This window comes from Euprymna scolopes, chromosome 4 (assembly GCF_053919585.1).
Source record: "Euprymna scolopes isolate OS-2025 chromosome 4, ASM5391958v1, whole genome shotgun sequence".
NCBI lineage: Eukaryota > Metazoa > Mollusca > Cephalopoda > Sepiida > Sepiolidae > Euprymna > Euprymna scolopes.
Window position 1 is genome coordinate 88,169,348 of NC_136485.1, and position 25,837 is coordinate 88,195,184.

Below are 25,837 nucleotides of genomic sequence, written 5' to 3' on the forward strand. Positions count from 1 at the left end.
TATATATAATTATTTTTTACTATAATAATTAAATACCTACAGACACTAGTGTTTCATCCTTTCGGGAATCTTCAGTGCAGGGTGTCACGATTAATACCAGTCGAACGATTTGAACCCCGCAATACGAGACATCTCTGGCTCGGTTATATATATATGAGAATAAAAGAAATAATCTTTCGATGAGATGAAGAAATTAACACGGAACAAACCAAGTTACAACGGTTTATGTTGAGTTAAAGACTTCCTCAGAATGATTTAATTGAGGTAAATAAAATGCCAGTACAATATCTAGAAAATATACTTTCTTATCGTAAAGAACGATAAAGGTCCTTGGTATTTCAAAGTTATGTATAACGTTATGAAGTGAGTTAGACTTATTTAACGTCAAATAGCTGTTTATTTGTTTTAAAATATATAGTGCAATTTGTGTTCTTTGTGGACTAAATATAGCTGTTATAAATTAAATGTGGACATGTAATGAAAATTTAATTAGTGTATTTTTGTTTTGTTATGGATTGACTAACTATGTACATATTAATTATTATAGGCAATATATTTCTGGTGTAATGACCTGTGTCTTAATTCGAATTTAGTTATTTTTAGTACGAATTACTTATTTCAGGAATAAATTGTAAAGATAAAACTCCGCACTGTTTAATTATTCGCTGATTCAAGAAGTTTTCAACGGGATTTATTTCAAATAAATTGTATGATTTTAGTTTGTTTGAAGTTTGAAGAAAAAAATGATCATGCTTCAGAGAATGAGAGAATAACGCGTTCAGGAAATTGCTTTTTCTCTAATGCACGTTGAGTTACACCAATGCCATGGTAATTATGGCATTTGACAGTATATGTATTTACATTGGATATTGATTTATTTTGAAAATGTTTTTAATGTTTATTTTATAGTTTGTGATGTGGTTTGCATTATTAAAATTCCTAGTTTGTTATAGGGTTGCAAGTAATTGTATTATTATCACGTGTGGCTAAAAGATGTCTGTTTATGGGATAAGTGTCTGGTATATATGATATTTGTCTCATAACCAGACATCTTCTTTTACCTAAACACACCAATAATACAATAACTTCCAACACACTAAACAAACTAGGAATTTCAATCACACAAACTACATAACAATCTATAAAACAAATTTAAAAACGTCAAAACATCTCCCAAACAAACCAGTTTCCAAAGCAGGCATATAAACTGTTCTTTGCCAAAATTACCATCATATATACGTTGGTGAAACCCAAAATACATAAGAGAAAGTCTCAATGAACATAAAAGAGATAAAAGAAATAGCAATTCTCTGAATGCATTATTCTCTCATTCATAAGAGCACGGCCATACTTTTGATTTTATACAAGTAAAAATAGATACATTGATTTCAAATAAACCACGACAGAGGATTTTTGAATCAGCGCTTATCGCAAATTAAAGCACAATTACACAACGTGGAGGTTTCTATAATGTTTCGCTATTAATAAGTAAACTTCTATTAAAAGATCAGAATTTCATTTTAGAAATATGGTAACTCTCTAACATAACAGAAAACACCTCCTGCATTAATTAATACATATAATCAATTAATCAATTACATAACAAAAATACACATCCATATTTGAATTATAACGGACATATTTGTCCCAAAAAGAATATGAATGGCATCATATCATTTGACTATATTAACGACTATATGACGTTATAAAAAATCGCTCTCTTTCACAACGCTATATCCCCCTTTTTGAATTCCCAACGACTTATCCGTTTCTGAAATTGAACATGGTCATACATTTCATTACATCAAGAATATATTTTCAAATATCTGTACTGGTATTTTTTGTCTTTATTTAATTCATCCAGAGGAGGTCTCGCAATAAAGACGAAACGTTTTTTTATTTTTTTATTTTGTCGGAATACTATTTCCATTATTCTCCTATTATATATATATATATATATATATATATATATATATATATATATATATATATACACATATATGTGTATGTGTGTGTGTGTGTGTGTGTGTGCGCGCGTATGTGGCTGGATATGTAAAAGCAAAACTCTCTGTATAACATATTTAGTATAAGATTAAAAAAAAAAAAAGACGGACGAATAATTCTTGCTATTTATGATATGTTCATTAAGGAAACAAAATAAAAACATTAGCATTATTTTCAATCACTGTTGGTTACTGAGGTTTTTCCAGTTTACAGTCATTCCGGGCATTCGGTAGTGTTTATCGCATGCAAAGCCTAACTAATGTCTACAACGTATGGCGTAATGAGAAACTTAATCGTCAGTATTTTAGTGCACATACATTCACGATAAATTTATGAGAAATGTGTTTACAAAATAATAATAACATAGGCTTTTTTGTCAGATTTAATCCTACGAAGGAAATTATCCGATTGCTGAACTTTCAAAAAAATTCATGTGACGTCATACAGATATCATTTGAGCACAGTCATTTCCCCACTGTTATTTCCGTAATTCGGTACTTATTGTTGTTTACATTTTTTCTTCTACTACAACCAGTTTTGTGTTCGTTTTTAATGAGTAATTTTATTTTTATTGTTCCATTTTGCTTAAATGTGACAAATATTTGCTTGTTTCATTAATATTTTAAAGAGATAATCACCTTTTTGTTGTGTCACCAGCAAACCTCTTGTGTATATTTATATATGTATGTTTGTCTCAATATTGATGTCAGTAATTGTTAGTGCAGTTTAGTACACACAGTTTAACTCTCATGGGATATTTCCTCAGAGAACTCTCGTAAAATGGAAACACGTCTTTATGTTTGCATCCAATTACAATATTTAATGTGACAAATAATAACCCTTATACTTGAGTGGCCATTGGGCCTTGATAAGTGATGAACTCCATGTATAAAAAAAATGAAATTATAATTCAGAGGCATATTTATATTTTTAGAAATAGACTTAATATTTATAGTACTACTGGATATTACTAATTTGTTTTTTCAGCATCCAAATTAAGTTTATAAAAATCGACTTAATGACGAAATCCTTATGCTTTTTAATACGCTGTATTCTAGAAAAACAATAAATATTCACAGGAAACCATTTCGTTACTTTCATATTTAATTTCTCTTTGAGATTTCAATCAATCAATTCATATTTAATTTCTCTTTGAGATTTCAATCTTAGAAATAATGTACTGATACATAAAATTTAGTTAATTAACGAATCTTCGTATTACTTAATGAATAGCAGAGCGGCTGAAATGTAATGATACACAGCACATCTATAATGTTTCTTATTATTCGTGAATAACTATAATCAGATAAAAGTTATTTGTAAAACTAAGAGTTACGAAACTGTCCGCAGTAAACGCACTTTTTATATAATTTAATTCGGATTTTCTCCTTCAAATACACACACACACACGCGCATATATATATATATATATTTATATATATATATTTATATATATATATTACAAAAGATTAGTACTATTTATTTATTTGCTTCCTCACTGAGCAAATAAGACACAAGGCCGTTTTTTAGTGTGGGGAGGAAAAACCAACTCCCTCAAGAGGGCACTCTGTCAGGGTCCAAAATTAGCAATTGTCTGATATGAAGGGTTTCTCCCACATTGACCTAATTGACTTAAAAAGTAATTGTCCGATATGAAGGGTTGCCCCCACATTGAACAGAACTGATTACTTCTTTCGCTCCTGGCCCCAAGCCTCTTATTGCTTTTAAAAACAAACACAGAAAACATATACTATTTGGTCTCTTATGCCAGATTTTTAATGGAGTGCACTGCTAGTGTTCTTTCCACAAACCACACATGCACGCAAAAATACATTATATATATATGATGATTGCAACGTATTGTCAGACGAGTGCCACTCCCTCAGACACTTTAAGTCCATGAGCCAAAAAATTATTCTATCGCCACAGGACCATTTTTATAGACAAATGCCTGAGGGAGTATCTATACACAAATAATGTTACAGAGTATTAGCTTTGTACGACAGCTAAGTCTCTCTCTCGGTTCAAAATGTTGAGATTCAGCAACAAACAAGAGCAAGTTAACCAGCAACAAGTTAAACTGAAGACCAGCTTAATGCGGGTACTGGTCTCCCGCTTTATGTTTTTTTTTAATCAGAGATTTGCTTCTCCTAGAAAGTTTGTCTTCACCAAGGCTTACAGGAGCCCTCTCCTCTCAACCCCAAAACACACATACATACACACAAACACACACGATGCTAGTTGGTTGTTACCCCCGAAAAAGGGTCCATTCGCACTTTGAAAGGTCTTGTTTTTAATCCTTCAGCGAGACTAGCCACCCTCCTCACCAAGCAAGTCTGGTGGAGGAACCAGTTTAGTCGCATACACACACACACACACACATATATATATATATATATATATATATATATATATATATATATATATATATATATATATATATATATTCCACCAATGAGTTGGTTTTGTTGTGGCTTATGCAGGTACTGCTCACTGAGCCTGAAACATGACTGTTTCTTTGACAGTCGGAGATTTTATCCTCTGCATTCATGCGCAAAACCACAGGTAAAGTGTTTCTTATTATATAAACAATGTAAATGTATAACTTATGCTTTGTCTGTATAATATATGTATATGTATAGCTATATATATATATATATATATATATATATATATATATATATATATATATATACGTTTATACATACGTATATATATATACACGTATATGTACCATAGATGTATAGATATATGTATATACATTATGGACGTATATAAATGTGCATGTATATGTATATTAAAGATGTATATAAATGTATACGTTATAGATGTATACGTATGTAAATATATTACATATCAATATGCAGTTATAAGTATATATATATATATATATATATACGTATTCGCATGAATATGTATATATGAATATATATGTATATATAGTTATATGTGTACATATATGTGTACATATATGTATATGTATGCATATGTAAGTATATATATATATGTATTAATATATATGTATATAAATGAATCTATATACATGTACATATATATGTATATATGAATATTCAGACAGACATTGCTAAAAAGAACAAAGTCCCTCTGTTTAGTAATACCTTTTTTATTTTTTCAATTTTGCGTATTATCTTTTTTGTATATACGTCGAAGGAATGGATATATGATCCAATAATTTTCGAAGTGTCCATGGTTTAACTTTCCCTGTTGGCATCTACGCATCGTCAGGAAAGTTAACAGCACAAAAATACTACACCATGAAACGCATGTAAAAAGCTTAAAATTCTTGAAGCTATTTATATCAAAACGCCAAGACCTTATCTTAATCAAAGGTCATTTCAAAACAGCACCAATATAATTAAATGCCTAGCAAGACTCCTCCGTTCCATCACATAGCCAGTTCCAACTACTGACCCCAGAAGTGGCACGCTCTCCTCCCTTCTCATTGCTAGCAGTCCCAATGACCTTCGCTTGCGTCTCAGCTACTATATATAAAAAACTTCCCACAATTCTCGAACAGCTTAACACAAACTTTCCTGAAAATGCGTAGACACCTACACGAAAAGTAAAAGTAGCAGACACTTCGAAAAATGCTTGGACCATACATCCATACCTTCGATGTACTTACAAAAAATATAATACGGAAAACTGAAAAAAAATAAAAAAGTATTAGTAATCAGAAGCTTTCGGTTTTAACGTATCCTTAAATGCAAAAATAATGCCTATATATATATATATATATATATATATATATATATATATATATATATATATATATATATATATAAATGTATATGTACATATATGTATATATATGTGTTTATACATGCATATGTATATATTTATATATATATATTTATATATATATATGCATATGCATGCATATATACGTATATGTATATTTTTGTATAAAGGTACATTTATGTATATATATACATATATATACACACATACACACAAATATATATAGTCATCTACATACAGTACTTATTCGTTGTATCACAACTCATCAGTGGGGCTAGATTAGTACTTTCATTAGCCGAAGATTGAACCTGCAACCATTGCGTTTATCGTCGACACTTCTACTAAGCGGCCAATTGGATCAGTGCTCACAAATGACCTCAACAAATGTCTATTTAAATGAACAGTCGCCCACCGCTTTTACAGTGTTCGAGCTGCTTGTTTATTTACTACAATGCGCTACCCAAAGAGGTGGTGTCTAAAATATATATAGTCATCCACATACAATTTATACCTGTAAAATATATATAGCCATCCACATACAGTGCTTCTTCGTTGTATCACTAATTATCAGACTCTAAACTAGCACCTTTTCCTACCAAGTGTTTTAACCTACAACCATCGGGTTGATAGTCGCCAGTTCTACCAAGCGCCCCGAGGGATCAGTGCCCCCAATTTATCTACACAAATGTTAATTTAAATAAACACTCGCCCATCACTTTTACAATGCCCGATCTGCTTGTTTATTTACAAACAAACAAACAAACAAACAGTGAACTTTACTTTGTAGCCAATTAAGTAGCGGGTCATCCATGTTGTATGCACGTATATGCCTTTTGACATATATATATATATATATATATATATATATATATATATATATATGTTTGGATAACAGATCAATAAGAAAACTATATAACTGTTTATATATTTTCTGTGTGTATTTCCTATGTGTTCACGTTTTCTTCGAAAGACGTTTTGTATTCCTAACGTCAACACATAGGAAATCAATACAGAAAAGATATAAACATTTAAATATTTTTCGTATGTATTTTTTATCCATATATATATATATATATATATATATATATATATATATATATATATATATATATACTAGAAAAATGCAATTGTAAAATTAGTGTTCTAATCTGAATCACTTATATGTCACCTTACGAATATGCAAATTAGGATATTCTTTCATTGCTGGAAATGTCTAAAATGTTAAGCCTAGTCTTAATGGATTTTCAGAAGAAATTTAATCCAGGCTTGTAATTAATAAATTTTTTAGAATATGTATAAAATCTAATGAAAAATGCATATAATTACTTTTCAACTGATGATGGCCATATGAATATCTCCACAAAATTCTTAAAATACTCGCACAAATTAAAATATGACAACTATGTATCAGACATTTGTAAATATTATGATAATCATTTGCATAAAGTGGTGTAAATTAATATAGTTTACATTTCCATGCTTATACCTTCCAGCTATGCTCGAAAATTTATAGTTTAGAAGATTTTCTGTACATATTAATATATAAACATATACACAAAGCTAATTCATATCGATGGAGATTTATTTTTTATTATTATTTATATAGGATGAGAGAAAGAGAGAGTTATTGTTTGTACGGAAACGCAGATGCATGTCTATTGCTTGTTTAATTCCGTCTGTGCTTACTGCTTGTTGTAAAGTCTTGCTTCACATGTATTGTGCGAATTAATGTATGTTCATGTGGTTTCGCATCATTTGCTGGTAAACAGTATGTATATATATGTTTTAAAACGTGAACATCTCATCTGTATAAATGTACATACATAGACATACACATATTCACGCATATATATATATATATATATATATATGTTTGTATAAACATTCTCTTTGCCCATTTTCTATCTTTAATGTAAGCAATATAAATGTAAAAGTGTGCACTTCATTAAGTTTTAACTATTTACAATGACAATATAAATATTTTTATAGTTGTTAAAATATAGTTAATGAAGTTGAAATCATTATTCCCGCCCAAAGTAAAACAGTCAAATATATGAACCAGTAAAGTAGCCAAGAATGTTTAATAACAGACCGGTATCTAATAGTTGACCTAGTCACTTAAAATGTGGTTCTTGTGAAACCTCTCTGCCAAACACGCGGTATTATAAGGTGCGGATCAAGGGTAAGTATAATAATAGTAAACGCTGGAAGCCTTCTTCTACACCTAAGTGTAGTTGCTAATAAAAGACAATGTTTATTCCAAGTGATTTTCTAGATTCGTCTTTTGATAACTATAATATTATGTTGACCACAGTGACGAAATATCCCCTATTATTCGACTATTACATTAAAAGCACACTTAGTAAACCAACACATATCTTCTCCCTCCCCAACATCTTAACACGCCCGAATCCATTTTAATCATACGGACACTTATATCAACCGTCGTCTTAAACAAGGAATGGTGGGATGTATGGCTTCAGTGGAACCCGAAGGAGTATGCAGGGCTGAAGACCCTAGAAGTGCCTGCTGCTGACATATGGACACCAGATCTGGTCTTGTTCAACAAGTAAGTTGGGCATGGACACTGCATCCATGTATTCTTATCTCTGATAAACGATTCTTTTCTGGCTGCTAAGGTAATAGAAAAACAGTTCTCTCTATTCTCTCCTTTTGGTAAACTCTGTCTAACTCACCTTTTCTTTTAATTCTTGTTATGCCATCACACACCCTTTTCCCCGTCTTAATTATTTTTCACTTTAATTTTCGGCTTGTGTTTCTTTTTTCAATTTAATTGTTCGGTTTTGAATATTGTAATGTCGGTTGATATTCAATTCTAACAATTTATCGTTTATAACTAAAATTTGATTTAGCGAATGATTTTTGTTATGACATAATTAGATGATATTGGGTTGCTTACGTTTTGGAAAGTTTATCAATTTGCTGTGTACACACAACACTGTCTTTCAATTAATTAACTATCAGTCTAAGTTCATACGATGTTATAATCCTACATTTGTTGCTTGCCTTCCGTCAGCGTTCACGTTCATGATAAATCTATGAATACATTTCACATGGAAATATAACGCTTCCAATCTTCTAATTCTTGGTAAGAATTAATTGCTAATCGGTTAATTAGGAATGAACCTTGTAGATACAGATATATAAAAATGTAAACATAAATAAAATATGTTATTACATGTCTGTCGACAAAGAGAAAACCACGCTGACAGCATAAGTACATCAGAAAGAAACAAATAATCGATAGGTGATGCCTTTGTAGTTTGCTGGATTTTTATTAAAAATATATTAAGAATATATTAAAATATATTAAAATATATTAAGAATATATTAAAATATATTAAGAATATATGCGATCAAAGTGAATCGAACAAATTGCTTAAACAAGATGTTTGAAGTACAGAACAAATAGAAAAACTTTCCACATTCTCAACATGCTTAATGTCATTTCTTTCAAATCTTTTTTATTTGTATTAAAATGATTTGGCTTGGTTTTCTATTTCTTTTTTATGGCGGGGGTTGCACGATAGCATTTTACAAATTAAGTTTTAATATTTGTTAAATCAAACGAAATAACATTTTGAACTCGATCCTCATGACTTAAAAGTCTATAGAGAGTGACATGACAAAAAACCATGCACGTGTTGAATTCTACTTTTCTGCTTTGGTTTCACTTTCACTTTAATGGCTTTTCTTTATCTTCCGATTGTTGCGTTTCACTGTTTTATCAATTCATTTGATTAAGTGATCATATCCCTTGCTTTCATTTCATTTTTTTTGTTATTTAAACACACATCTATTCATAATATAATTTCCTTACTTTTTTATTTTCATTATTTTTTTTTTTCAGATTAACCTTTTTTATTTGTCTGAATGTTTAATTTTCATTTCCTGTAAAAACTATTGTCTCTAATTTCATTTTCGCATTCCCTTATTTCATGTCCTCTTTACTATCTACTTTCATTTCAGTCTCTATCCTTAATTCTACTTGTATATTTCATCTTGTCTCTACTCTGCTTTTCGATGAATATTGCCTTTTTATTCATCAATTTTCTTTTTTTCTTACTCGTAACACAGACAACTGAATATCTGATCTTAAATTGTAAGCATACTTTGTTTTTATACTCATTCTGGGCGTTTTAATTTTCGGACGGGTATAAATTACTTTCAGGGTTTTACTAAAACAATGACAATTATTTATCTATGATGGACATTCCAAATGTAATGTCTTATATTTTTTATTCCATCCGAAGAGATCAGGCAATGGTTTCGAATCGTATTGTTATGATTACTGAATGTTTACATTCATAACCTGAAAGTTTCATTTCTATATTTAATATATTGACAGTAGGGAGACTCTAAAAATGCAATCCCTAGATGAATGTGCGTCGGAAGCAAAGATGCGTTATTGAATTCTTTCATGCAGAGGAATAGAACCCCTCAACATTCACTGGTGTCAGTTAGACGTTTACAAAGCTGATGCAATTGATGTCAGCACAGTTAGGGGATGAGTTTGTCGATTTCAGAGTGGTAACAGAGATGTGAGTGACAAAGTGCGGTTCGAACTTTGACATCGAGGTCTCAGAAAAAGCTGACAACAGTGCATTGAGAATAGTGGTGACCATGTAGAATAATAAATCAAGATCACTCGGTTTAATGGTATCAATTCCGTCTTAGTTGTCTTTCAATATTTTAGTTTTTAGGTCAAAATAGAAAGATTTATGTTTGGAACGACTCTCCTAATAAAATATACCCGAGCCCCGAAATAACTATGATATAATTAAACTTATTTTATTTTAAATTATTTGAAATCCTGATTTTCGAAACTTATTGACTTTGATAATAACGTGATCTTTATTTGATTAAACGTTTAAAATCATCTTAATATATACATTGCAAAACCAACAATATGTTATCTAACGGGGGTATATATTACTTTAATCATCAACTTTGAACTTAAAAATGAATAATTAGTTCAGTTATAATAACTTTTCTAGGATCCATATAAGATAATGACAATATTACTGACCATACATATTCTTTAATAGAAGCGTTCGACATAAACACCAGTTGTTAATATTGGACTTAAATTCATAAAACCACAGATTCTGTTGGATTTTATTTCTCTCTAAGCAGAATTGCCAGTTTGATATCTGTAATCTGACATGCCACATAAATGTAGATGGCAATGACAAATATAAAATTAAATATCAATTTTAAATACACTAATAAACAATCACACACAGTTTCCTAAAGCAAAAGAGCGCGTATGTGTGTATATCGCACTGAAACAGTTAACCATCGAGGCAAACTAACTATTGATAAATTTGGATTCACCACTTTCGATACTATGACTTTATTGATATAAGAAATGTTAAAACTTTTTGAAAACCTCGTTTAATATTTTTCAAATTATTCATTTTTTCTTTTTTGTTGGTCTATTATTATTATTATTATTATTATTATTATTATTATTATTATTATTATTATTCCAATTTTATACGAATCTGTAAGGAATTACATTAGTAGCATAATAACATTAGTTTAAGCTTATTTAATAAACTGGAACAACAAACTAAACTTGACATAAGATTTTATCAAAATAGCAGCAATTTTTTTTAAACTCAAATGGCTTTTCATAGTTTAGACAAACTTGTGAAAAGACAGAACTAGCCGTGACCCCGAGGAAAAACAAAATGAGAATATTTACTCGTAAATTATACGGCAGAATTTGTTATCGACAAAATTTATTGAACTTGGTTTTCTGCAACGAGGATTGTATTAGATTTGAACACAGTTTACGAAAAGTTGTTCTTTTGCCTGTGGCAAATATTTCAATATTTGTTTAATAGCATGCTTCCTTTTCAGAATGTAAGCATTTTATAAATTGAATTTATATTCTCTTAATTGTACACATTTATATTCTTTACAAACTTTTACAAAAACAATGTCAGGTCGGGATGGAGTAAATTAATACTCCTGGAGGCAGTATTCTCTCTTTGTTGTTAATATATATTAAATATTGTAGCCTCATTCCCGATGAGATTATTGGATCAGTTTATTCAAGCTGTCATTTAAAAGAAAACAGCAACTCCAATAAAAGAGACAAGACAAATCGATGAATTGGCAAACATTAATGACATATTCGATTAAATTATCGATTAGGAAATAGAAAAAATGGTATGTCGGCGGTAAATGATGAAACGTGATATAAAATTTGCTGTCAACAAATGATTCGAAAGAACTGGCCGTAATAGGATGTAATTGTCTAATCACAAATTAGAAATATCATTTATATATATATATATATATATATATATATATATATATATATATATATATATATATATATATATGTATACATATATATATATATGTGTGTGTGGGGGGTATTATTTAATGCATACACACACGTGTGTGTGTGTATGCATTAAATAATACCCGTCCCGAGACGAGTAAAATTCGATTTTACAGACACTTTTATATAATTTTTATGCCACCTTACGAAGATTAAAATCAAGCTATTATTATAACAAACGTTTTACCATTTTGCGTTCAGATTCATTACATGGCCAACTTTTAAAATATCTAGAATCAAATCATTAACCTTAATGGCTCTTAAAAAAAAAACAATAGGAAATTTAGTTTAGTAGTTGTCTGATGAAATCTAATCGAAGTTACTTCAAATATAAAATATACTAAGTCATATTGACTTGTCTAAAAGTTTAGGAACTAATCCATTTACACGAGTCTGCAAATATATACACATGTCCATATAGATAGAAATAACAGTAATAATAATAGTGTCGGTGGCGATATTGGTAAATGTGATACAAGTCTTAATAGTGATAATAACAGTTTATGGAATTGTAGTATCAAAAACAAATTTCTGTTGACGAATACATATTTAAACATCTCATGCAATATATAAAGAAACCGTAACAAATAAAATTATTAATTAAAATAAGTATGCAGCAACTAGAAAAATTAATTCAATCGTAAATAGTCAAATCATGGTATGTAAAAATAAGAATAAAAAATAATTCGATTTAACTCGAAATTTTGGCGGCAAAAATTAAAAACGTATACGAGGTACGTTCAATAAGTTTCCAGACTTTTTCATATGGACACTTTCATTGATAATACACGCAGGAAACTCTAGTCCGTTCGAAGTAATCTCTCCCGGCTGCAATGAACTTGTTGTACCGTTCCAACAATTTTTGGAAGGACCAATAGAAGCCATCTTGTGTGAACGTGTCAATGATCTGAGTTGCAGTCTCTCTGATCCTCTCAATACTCTCATAACGATAGCCTTTAATGTTTTCAATGAGCTTACGAAATGACCAAAAGTTTCAAGGAGCAAGATCTGGACTATACGGGATGTGAGGAACTGTCTTGATGCCCATCTTGGTCAAATAGTATATGGCAAAGATGAAGTTGTTGAAATGCTACTTACCCGATTCGAAGAGTCTTGGCCTCTTCCGACGGAATCTCTTCTTGAGCTCACGATAGTAAAACCTTAACATAATATTCCTTGTTGACTCTCTGTCCAATTGGAACCAAATGCATATACATCGTGCCTGTGATGTCAAAAAAGGATCCTTATAAGGTTCCAGGTGGATTTGCTCTGTCTGAGCTAACATACTTCCACTGGGAACTATGTCTCTTGGTCACTGGATCATAGCAGTAGATCCAGCTTTCATCGCAAGTAACCAGAGTATCAATTTACGGGATCTAAATTGATCAGCTCGACAACCTCCCTGCTGTCGTGATAACGGCTTTCGTTCTGATTTTCTCGGAACACCCTTGGGACAAACTTCACGCAAATCTTTCGTATATTCAGTTCCTTGCGTATAATTGTGTGTACAGTTCCAACACTAACATCAAACTGTACACTTATTGTCTCTTTATTTAGCCCATAACCCCTGATGTTCTGACATTTTTACTTCTCCGACATCTCTTATCATGTCTCACAGATTACCTGCCTTCCTTGAATCTTTTATGCCAATCAAAAACTTATGCTAGATTCATGCTAGATTCATGCAAGATAGCCCATAAGCAGTCTGAAGCATTTCATTCGTTTCAGTGGGATTTTATTTTATGAAGTTTAAAACAGAATTTATTGCATATCCTTCTACTAAATTGTCCTGACGTCGAGATTACATTTTTTGCATCAGATGTCGCAATCAGGATTTAGTAGGGTGCATTCCAAATTCCTGTTGTAGCTGTTCATTTTAACCTGAAGTCATAAAATTTGATAAGTCATCTTATAAGATGTATAGTAATAATGTACTGAATTTTCAAGAGTCTACCGCTATTTTAAATACTTGTATAAAAAGGTCTGGAAACTTATTTAAGGCACCCCGTATTTTAATATTAATTGGGAATTCTTAACATTAGCTGCTTCTCGAAATATAACTGGTAACATCTCGCAATATAAATAACAATTACAAATTATGCATTGAAATTTTGTTGACTATTATCATAATCTTCATTGTTGTTATTGTTTCACCATTTTTCGGACAATTATTTCTCTGGCCTTCATCACGTGGTTAGCCGCGACAAGATAGGAATGCTGAGTCTGTAACTGTATCTCCAGTAATTACTGCCTTCCATAGTTGTTGTTGTCTCACCACGTTTTTAGCCAACTAATCACCTGGCCTGATTGAAACCGCTATCTTCACACAATGCTCTCTTGGAACCATAGAGACTCAACGCACTTATACACTGCACAATGTGCCCCAAAGGGCGATCAAGGTTGAGTTTTATGATCTTATAAATCCGATTTTGTATGCTTATCTTGTTTACCATTGTCGGGTATTTCCATTGGTGGTATATATATATATATATATATATATATATATATATATATATATATATATATATATATATATACATATACATATATATATTTATATCTATATATATATTAATCTTTTCAGATAAGGTTTCATAATTGGTGTACTAATTTTTTTTTGCCGAAGTTACCCTCAACTTTCATGATTGTTATTACACCACTTTTCGGCCAACTATTTCTCTGTCCTTCTTCTGCGACGGGACAGAAATGCTGAGCCTTGTAATTTCATCTCCAGTAATTACTGCCTTCTATAGTTGTTGTCTTCTATCCACATTTTTTGGCTAATCTTCTGATCTGCTTTGGGTGGAATTGAAATTCAGACAATGCATATGTAGAACCGTAGAGACTCAACGCGTCTATCCACTGCATCACGTGGATACAGTTACAAGACTCAGCATTTCAATACTATCACGATTAACCACCTGAAGAAGGCCAATAGTTGACCGAAACGTGGTGAAATAGAATGAAGTATTCACCTGAAACTGCTATATAATATTCAAAATAAATTAAGACACGTTTTAAAATTATTGTTTAACGCTTAAAGAAACTCAATTAGAAAAATCATATTTTGCGTTATAAATAAATTAAAATTAATGTTAGTATTCCTAAGCCTAGTCTAGGGGCCTAGTCTAGTTAAGTGGTAAGTCATTTATTATTGCTATAACATTTTATTGGAAGATATTGAGATTTTTGTGAAATATCTGTTTGTAACTTGGCATAACTCTTTATATCTATCTATCTATTTATCTATCTCCCTATCTCTCTCTTTATATATATATATATTATATATATATATATATATATATATATATATATATATATATATATATATATATATATATATATGGGGGCATACATACTTTGTTTTTCTAGTTTACAATGGCATTGCAAAGCTCACTAATTGAATTCCTGATAAATATTTTTAAAATATTAACGAAAAAATTAGCAAATAGCACATACTCTAATGGCAAATCATCATAATAACTTCGAAATAATTCATCAAATTAGAATGTTAGATCTCATTAAGATATCTATTCTCAATAGTAGAATTCTTAGATTTCTTTCGTTATCGATGATTAATTAGACACAACACGATAGAGCCTAAAAGTGATTTTGAAATTAAAGATATTTTTTAAATCTGTAATATCTATAATATTTCAAAATATGCTTGACATATTTAACTTATTTCTCTTACTGGAATGTCATTGCCGAAGTAGATTTTTTAAAATTTAATTGAATTAATTGAATTTTGAAAGGAATAATATATTATCTAACAGTTTAGATAAATAAGCAGGATGGAATTAGATATAGATATAAAAATATGCTAAATGTAATTAGAAAGGCATTTATCTATTTTGAAGATGTGCCATTCCAACCAGGATATGGATGATTCTAAGATATAATGTAACTTATAAACATTCGACAGGGACATTTCTGATGAATTAGTTAACCGTATTGGTATGCTTCTCAATATTGAATTTATTATGTCAATGTGCTTTACAATGACGTTTCTCTTGTTCTTTTGAACAGTTTAATGGAAGTATACTTTAAAAAGAAATCTGCAGAGATATAACAATACTATTTATATGAATAATGAAATGAAATCTTCATTGTTACATAATCTCTGAACTTATAACGTACTGTAAAACATGGAATTATTGCCGTTTCATGATGACTTGTTTAAGTAATAGTGGTACGCCTGCAGAACTAGATGGAACTATTCCCCGTGCATAGGTTTTATCTTTTGCAAATCCAAAAAGCTTATGAAAACAACAACAACAAAAACAAATTTCAAATGCACATTATGCGAGATTTATGTTCCTTCGTATGCTATGAAAATCTCTCATTAATCCAGCTTTATTGTTCGAGGCATTTTCGAGGATAAAATTGAAGACGCTGAGAATCTCAGAGTGGTGATTTGCTAGGAAGAAATTGCAGTTCTTTTTTCGAGAAGTGTTAAACAAATTTCCCTCTGCCTATGTAATGAAGGAACGCAAATCGATCGGATTAGGATTAAGTGATCGATATTAACGCCCATTGTTCAATAAATTACTATACACGAATTGAAAGCCTCTCATTGATTTGCTTGTCTCACATTGATTGCATTTTGCAAATTTCACACGAACACCTCTACACACACACACACACACACACACACACACACACACACACACACACACACACACACACACACACATATATATATATGTGTGTGTGTGAAAATGTGTATATCTTAATACATACGTTGGAATACTTGGTTACAAATTTATCAATATATATGGTAAAAATATTCCATAATTGAATTTCATTGAGAAAATATATAATGTATTCATTCTTATTGTGGGCTGTTATCCTCATCTTCATAGTTGTTGTTGTTGTTTCGCCACCTGTCGGCCAACTCATCTTCTGGCCTTCTTTACCATGACTAGGGGATAGAACTGCTGAGTCTTGTAACGGTATCCCCAGTAATTACTGCCTTCAATAGTTGTTGTTGTCTTGCCACGTTTTTGGCCAACTAATCATCTTGCCTGAATTGAGTAGGATTGAAGCCATTATCTTCATACAATGCCTACCTGGAACCACAGAGACTCAGCAAATCTATCCACTGAGCAGCAGAGCGCGAAGGGCGATCATGGATGGATTTTATAGTCTTATAAATCCAATGTTGTGTGCTTGTCTTCCACTTTCAAGTCCATATCGAATAGTATTATTTTATTTTTGTGTTTTTTATTTTTCACTTTTTACTTTTTGGAATTATTTGAGGCTTAATAATTCATGCATTCATCAGAAGAAGACCAAAGGATGAGTTGGTCGAAACATGGCGAAACAACCACTAGTAAGATGAGGATAACAATTCTCAAAAAGAATGACTACACAGATTATGAAGCTTCATCTTAAAAGATTCCAACAAAGAAAAAAAATTTTTAAATAAAATATATATATATATTTAATGTGTTCTTGTGTGCAAAATGACAGGTAAAATATATTTACTGAACATAACGATGTGTAGATATTATACCACCATTAAAACATTTTAAAACGGCTACAAACCTAAATGTTAGAAATTAATTAATGTCTGATACTTTTACTACATTTTCACAAAAGTTGGATTTATCGGAGTTATTCCACCCCTTATTTATACACTTTTCGTAAAAGTAAACCCGAATATGGCGTACAATTGGACTCGGTCTGCTGTAACATTTTCATAAATAAATGAATGAAGAATGTTTAATTGTGTAAAACAATCAAACGTTAAACGATAGTTTGTGCGTAGACTGGACACGGAGACCCGTAGAACACATAGTCTTTTTACACACGCACATGTTGCCCGTGTGTTGCCAACGAACACATCCGTTGCACCCGTGCGTTATTGTAGTCAATCATTTTCAACAAAGGTTTTGTACATAAGTGTGGTCTCCCTTCTTCAGGCATTGCTGCCCATGTTAGTGTGTCTGTTTATCAAACTGAACACATTTCTTGTACAAAAACACAAAAAGGCTCTTAACAGTTTAAAGACTTTATTTTGGAAGAAGGACAGAGACATGAAATTATTCTTTGTAAATATAATTTAACATTCATTTTCAACGTATAATATAACTAGAATAAATCATTCCTTATCTAAGTGTTAACTGACGAACGAACAGACTAATCGGGTCTGGCCAGATTTTTACATCGTTGTCACACGTCTTATTCTTTCGCCTCCAAAACATAACACTTCTAAAAAACACTCTATCAAACACGAATGTGTTGAAAGTGTTGTCTAACTTCTTACGTCATGACCAGCACATCTCACTTGTTTAATACTTTACTTTTATTTTCTGACTTGTCGGGCACGCTGAGTATATTTCGCTCGCTTCTAAGCCGTACTAAAATACACCTAAATGAAACACTCTCGAAATTTATACTAGCTGACTTAATATCTACCTACCGGCGTAAGACCACAATATATAACACTGCCTAGCAGTTATATTCAAAAATACAAAATGTTCGGTTTATTAGTTTAGGATATACTCTTGTGCATGAAATATATTAACGTAAACATACTAAATTTATATAGCTAGAAGCGTCGCTGCAAAATCATATCGTAAAATATATGCAAAATTTTTGTAATACAGTTACCGAAGTAAATATATATTTTGTGGAGTGCTGTATATTTTACAGAAGTTTTATTCATAGAAAACATAATTTAAACTGAATAAAAATTTATTTAAGACTACTATTTTACTCACGTTATCATACTTTTTGATTAATTCCGTTTTTAGATCATTACATTTTCTTGCCAATAAATGCTTCCTTCATTCGTCTATAGTTACGAGTTGCATTCAACTACAGAATACACAATGAGTACATATTACCTTAGCCTTCATTTTTACCACTGAAATGTTTCACGTGGATCGTCAAAAATGGAATTTGTAATTGCTATTCGAAAATCGATTTAGTTTAAAAAATGTATAGAATCAATCGAAGCATTTGACTAGCAATAAAATTAACAGTTTGTCTTCAGACAGGTTTTATATAGTTGTTTGTTTTAGAATTTAATATATTATGTTTCGATGCTTATAAAAAATTGTGGATTTAGATAAGTTATTATTAAATTATATCTATATAAAAACCTTGACTCTACCTTACGAATTATTCTACAAATTATTCAGACTTACTCTTGTAGATAGGAATTATCTTACTATGTTATTTATTCGGGCTTAGTTTTAGTTTCGTATTATTGATGATTATTAATGCATTGTACATAAGTATAAAATCATTAAACACGTTAAGACATATGACATAGATTTTTATGATAGAAGATATGTACAGATATTTAGAAAATAGAATTGAAATCTTAAGGTTGACATACACGCAGTGTCATAGTAATAAGTTGGATGGAAACGTTCGTAAAATATATCTAGTCGTATCATATCTTAGAACCGTTCCTTTGCAGTGAGTAAACTGTCAAATTTTATAGATGCAAAAAGTAATGCAATTTTTGGAAAAATATCAATTTTGAAAAAAAAAATGCAGTTGGAGAAAAATTTGAAATACATACAAAATACATTTTCTTTCTTTTCATCTAGATTAGTCATTTATTTATATACACATTTTCTTCTATTTCTCACTTTTTTCACTTTCTTGCTCCCTCCCTCCCTTTCGTTCGTGTTACTTTCTCGTTTATACTGCTTTATTTCTTCTATCATCTTTCTAATGTGCATCGTCCTTTATTAAATTTCTCTACCGATTGATTAAAGTTTCCACGACTTTCCTAAAAATTATATATAATCTTCATAGTTAATTCCATCAAAGACGAAATTTCTCCATAGAAAGATAAAGCACACACAAATATTGTTTGTCACCTTCATAATTACAAGGACAACACATTTTGCAATCGAAAACTTAATTAAAGCTTCATTTTGTTTTGCATGTAGTTTTCATTTGATTTATGTATTTTGCATTTAAAATGGACAACAACGGATTCCGCTTTTATCTATCCATTTTCTTAAATTAATTTATAAAAAGGCTTGAAATTTATAGTGTCTTTGAATAAATTTGACAGCGATAAGTTTTTGTTTAGTTATCATTTGTATATTTATTTTTAGATTATATTCACGCTAACAGTATAATAATAATAATAATAATAATAATAATAATAATAAATATATATATATATATATATATATATATATATATATATATATATGCATCACCGTTGCACGTATTTTCATAGTGAAGATTATATTATGGATCGAAATATCGAATTTGATTATAATAAATAAATGTATTTATTTATTGAGAGAAATTATGCACTTGTTTTGCTTTTAAAAAGTTTAATTTTAAAATTTTTGTTCCAATATCAACAGTGCTTATCATAAACAGTTTAATATTAACATCATCTCAGGTAGCCATAACGGATATGCCCTCAAACCAGAACAGTGCACGGGTGTCGTCGATTCAGAATGACAATCTTATCTCGCACCATATTATAACTGCCTGTGGTGTACTTTAGCAAAAGTTTCAGCCAGCAAAATAATAAATGCTGATTTTCTTGAACACAACTAAGATAAAAGTATATTTATTGTGTCGGTAATAAATTAGCATAAACCAATTTTGAAAACAGTCAATCAAATTAGGAATATTTGAGTTTGTATGATTTGAACCAGGATTATTCTTATATATCTATTGAATCAGTTCTACTTTTCAAACTTTTATCCAACGCAGTTCAATTAAAATATCTTATTGCTTATTACATTAATGAACTGTTTCTAAAAGTAAACAAACAATATTTTTCTAAATACCCGGTAGAAACAATGTTCTCTTAAGTTATTTAGACTATCTTAACGTCAACATTTTGGCCAATGAGTTTAACATTAAATCAATCGAAATCGCACGTTAAGAATTTAACATTCTTTAATAAAATGCTAGAAAGATTATTCCAATATTGTATATTGTAATAAAACTATGGAAGATGAAAGCGGTGATTCTCCACAGAGCTTGAACTTTAAAATTTTGAATTCAAATTGCTACATTGCACGATATGATTTTACGTTTTGTGATATTTTGTTGTTGTAAAATCTATTTTATAATCTGAAGTTTCACGTTTTATTTGTATTTTTTATTTGTTTTGTACTTTGTAATTATTCACTTTTTAATTATCGTTGCTATTGTCATTTTTCATTATTTCATTATCATTTTATTATTATCATCGATGTTTTTTTATTTTTTTATTTTGAATGTGTGTTTTATTAAATGTGTTTTCTTTTTTTTTTCTCTATTAAATATTTAAAATTTTGATTCTTCTGTAGATTTCAGGATGTATTCTCTTCAAGGAGTTGTTTTTACTTTAAATTCGTTCAACCTTCGGTTTTATTTGATGTCTGAACTTAAAATAATCAAAGGGTAGGTTAGAACAATGATTATGGGATATAAGAGCACAATAAAAACGCTTGATATGTAATGCAACTACTGTGCTTCAAATGTACATCGACAACAATATTCTATTTTCGTGTTTCTATTTTGATAAATTCGGTTTTGTTTATAGGTGAAACGGCAAATCATCTCCTTTTGAGTTATTTATTATAAAAAAAAACTATTTTACATTATTCATAGTATCGTACAGGTTTTATTATTAAATCCGAAATTAATAAGATTTATTAGGTATTGTGCAGGAAAACATAACGGGAAATAAGAAATAGGGAAACAGACTGAATAATTCTAAGAAAAAGTTTTCAGCGAGGCTAATTTTCTTCATATTCCTTATTATTATAGTTAGTATTGTTCGTCAGACAGGTTCAAATCTTGTACGGAAAGAGTGTATCTCAGAACACATAATATATGATATATTGTACATTTCTTAACAGTATTCGTGCGTAAATTATTACAATACATCCTGGTGGATTTCAACTTCGTATCACCAATTTTATATTTCACAAAACAAATCACGCACTATTGTACTTGGAAGATATCGAGTGGAACACTATTTTATATAATCATATATTAGAATATGAAATGCTCATGATTTCAGCATTGTTGCACGCAATCATTCAAGTATCAACTGATTGTTAAGTCTTCACCAACATTGATTGCCTCATATGGATCATGCAACCATTCTGAGCATTTATAGTTAGATCATGGATCAAGTTTGCAGTCAGTGATCATTTTTATATGAACGCCCCATAAATGATAGATTGGGCATACATGTAGTATAAACTATTTACCATGCACCTTGGCTCAGAATGATCTGTAAAATAAAAATAGGTTTATGGTTATTTGTAGTTGTAAACTAATGCAATCCTAAAATGCAGATTTTCTCGATATCTGTTGATATGTATTTTTAATAATAGTTCTAATTCTTAAATAATTGACATTATCATTTCTATTAATCTAGTGTAATATTATTGTCACGTTACGTAAACTACCATTTATACGACTTTTGTTTAAATGTCAATTTAAACGAACAAAATTTGTAAAATGTCAAATTAAATATATAAAAATACCAGATTAATTATGAAATTAATCGATTATAACTTCTATCATCTGCAGTTTAATTGATAAAATAAATCAATAGAATTTATATAAAATGTAAATTTCAAATTAAATAAGAATTATGGAACGTATAGTAATTGTGTTCTCTTGCTAAGCTGATATTTACTTATTGTTTGGAAAACTACGTCTCATTAATTAATCCGATGAATTTGAATGGATTAAAACTTTCTTTGAGTGATGCAAGTTGACATGATTTAATAACGTGTAGATCGAAATTTTAATAATCATCACTGCAAGATGTCGAAACCAGGTGCATGGAAAGTTCTAAAGCTTAACGGTTGCACATTTTAATCGAAAAGTGTGACTTTTGTATGTTTTGTTTTAAGAGGCAAAAACGTTCTGAATGGTTATGCCTAAGCAGTTGAATAGTCTTGACCTACTCTCTTTCGAAGGCACCTTGCGCGTTGTTTTCTCGTTCTTTTTCCAACCCAAGCATGGACGATAACGAAAGAAGTTTCGATTCGCGTCGGGTGCTTTGCTTTCTTTTTTCTCCTCTCCTTTGCAAGTCTTGCGCACACCAACCCGCATACAGACCTCAGATAGATTTAGTAGTAGAGTTTTTCAATACGTGTTTTTGTATGTTTATGCTGGTGTTGATGTTTTATTATTGAAGTAGCTGTTGTCTTTCTTTTAGTTCTGTTGTTGTTGATGTTGTAGATGCTAATGCCGCTGTTGTGAAATTGATATTATTGATTTCAATTGATCCAGTGTAGTGTTATTGTCAAAGTAAATGAATATTAAAACTGGTAGAAAGTGTAGTCTAACGCGGTTTTTCCTTCCAGGTAAGGAAGCAGTGTGGAGATATACAGAGCAATGTCTCATTTATGTCTATCACGCTAAAACCGTTTCTTGCTTGTAGCCCCACCTTTTTTCTTTTTATATTGTTTTGGTGCGGGAATTTAATTTTACCCTTTGTGCAATACGGAATTCACCACAAAACGCCATGGTATATCACTTCCTCAACACTTAATCCCTTCCAATTGGGCAATCTTTGTATTTTTTCCGTCTGTTCTTATTTTTTCTAATGGTATCCGCTATCGCCTTTATCACCACCACCACCGCCGCCACCGCCACCACCGTCTCCTACTACCACCATAGTTTCCCCACAAACCACTAAATCCATTACTACCATCGCTGCCGCCAAGTACTTTTATTTTGTTAATATTGTAACTGAGCCTTTCTTTCTGGAATAAATTTCAACGCACTTGTTTTTATTCTTCCTAGAAGCGAAGAGAGAAACAAAGACAAAATTGGTAAGGAACAAAGAAACAGCGATTAAGTAATTAATGTATGCAATTAAAGTCGAACTCATTATAAAAAGACGCATTCGCTTGGATAAAAAGCAAATCACTTACAATACAATGTCAATATATTTGCAGTATTTATAATTTGTATTTTACCAATTAAATCGCATTAATATTGCACTTCGTGACACATGTAAAAATATATGCACACATGTGTATGATATATTTAAATATAAACGCACATACACCGAAGCAAATCCAGAGCAAACACATATAAATGTGGCAATTTGTAAATAGTTTTAATATACTATTATTTTAAGCTATGTTTTTCTTCGTTTATAATAATGTTCAAGCAGTAGAGATAGATAGTAAAAACTGAAAGCACTATTCCATTAAGTGGAATATCGTAGTCATAAATTCCTCCGTAATTCAAGTCGGTTGATTAATAAGGAAATATGATAAATAAAGGAAACGTAATTTTTTATATAAAACGTATTTTGTGTACATAATTATTTATATAAATTTATTGACAATGATAAATAGGGAATATATCTATCATTATTTGACTATATCTTAAATAATACAAAATTATATTTAACGATATAAATTTGATATTAATATTAGGGAAGGAACTATATAACCATGGATACATCATCACAGAAAACACACACACAATATATATATATATATATATATATATATATATATATACGGTTACATTTGTAAGCTGTAGTATTACAATACACTCATGGCAATTAAGCTATACATAAACATTCATGATGCATTTCTGCTAAAAATCATTCGATGTATGGTTGCTTTTATATTCAAGCAGTATTTATTCCAGTTAATTAATATAATATATTTTATAACTATTACTATTCTCTAGTCACGCATTGAACACTTTTTTTATAAAACATACTGGATATATATATATATATATATATATATATATATATACATGTATGAAATATGTTTTTATTACCTCATAACATTATACATCTATATACTTAAAAAAATAAATGATGTATATACATAAACTTGTTATATCCACTAATTAATTTGGTTAGTCACGGCTCTCAATCATGCCAGACCGGAAGTGCTTCTAGCCGTAGATTGAAACACGAATCTTCATTTAACTATCAGAAGAACAAAACGAAACACCACAACCGAGTCAATCCTCAACAAATCTATATATACATATAAATATATATATATACATACAATATACATATATATATATATATATATATATATATATATATATATATATATATATATTTCATGTAAATTAACCGTTAACTTAAATTTCTAATGTAGCTTGCAGAGTGTTAATGCATGTCACTCTTTCTGGAGTTTTAGCAATGCAATCGAATCAAATCAATTGTCGATGTATTCCTGCAAATAAAATGTCCATGCGATCAAATTTTTTTAGACTTGATTAAAATTGTTATAATATTATAAAATTATTAAACCTAGTATATTCTGGGTAAAGTCAATGAAAATATATAATACAACATAGCACAATTTTCCATGTGTGTTTTCGAGATATTTGACTGTTGCACATCAGTTCAAATGTTCAATCATCAAATCACCAGGGCATTGACTTTCTCTTAGTTTAGATTGGAGAGCATACCTCCAGTTATTTAATTTGACTAAGAACTTAAAAAAAAACTTAACTTTAAACAATATATATTTATATATATATATATATATATATATATATATATATATGATGGTTTCAATCAATTTCATCAAAACGTTCTCATTATTACACACACACACACACACACACACGCACACATATATATATATATAACACTTAAATAGAGTAGATGTATTTTAATTAACTATTTTATTGTAGATTTTCTATGCATCGACAGAAGTGCATTACTAAATCTGAAATATGTTTCAATATACA

General features: G+C 30.1%; 1 protein-coding gene across 2 annotated transcripts in view; it reads left to right on the top strand.

The window, feature by feature from the left end:
- LOC145268745 (acetylcholine receptor subunit alpha-like) overlaps positions 1-25,837 on the top strand; it is a 276,701-nt gene that overhangs the window by 133,995 nt on the left and 116,869 nt on the right. Inside the window, exon 3 of one of the 2 annotated variants that reach the window (XM_080124341.1) lies at positions 8,226-8,335. The exons of the other annotated variant lie outside the window; for it this stretch is intronic. Coding sequence (XP_079980467.1) covers positions 8,226-8,335 — 110 coding nt within the window. The remainder of the gene's footprint in view (positions 1-8,225; positions 8,336-25,837) is intronic. 2 annotated transcript variants of the gene reach the window in all.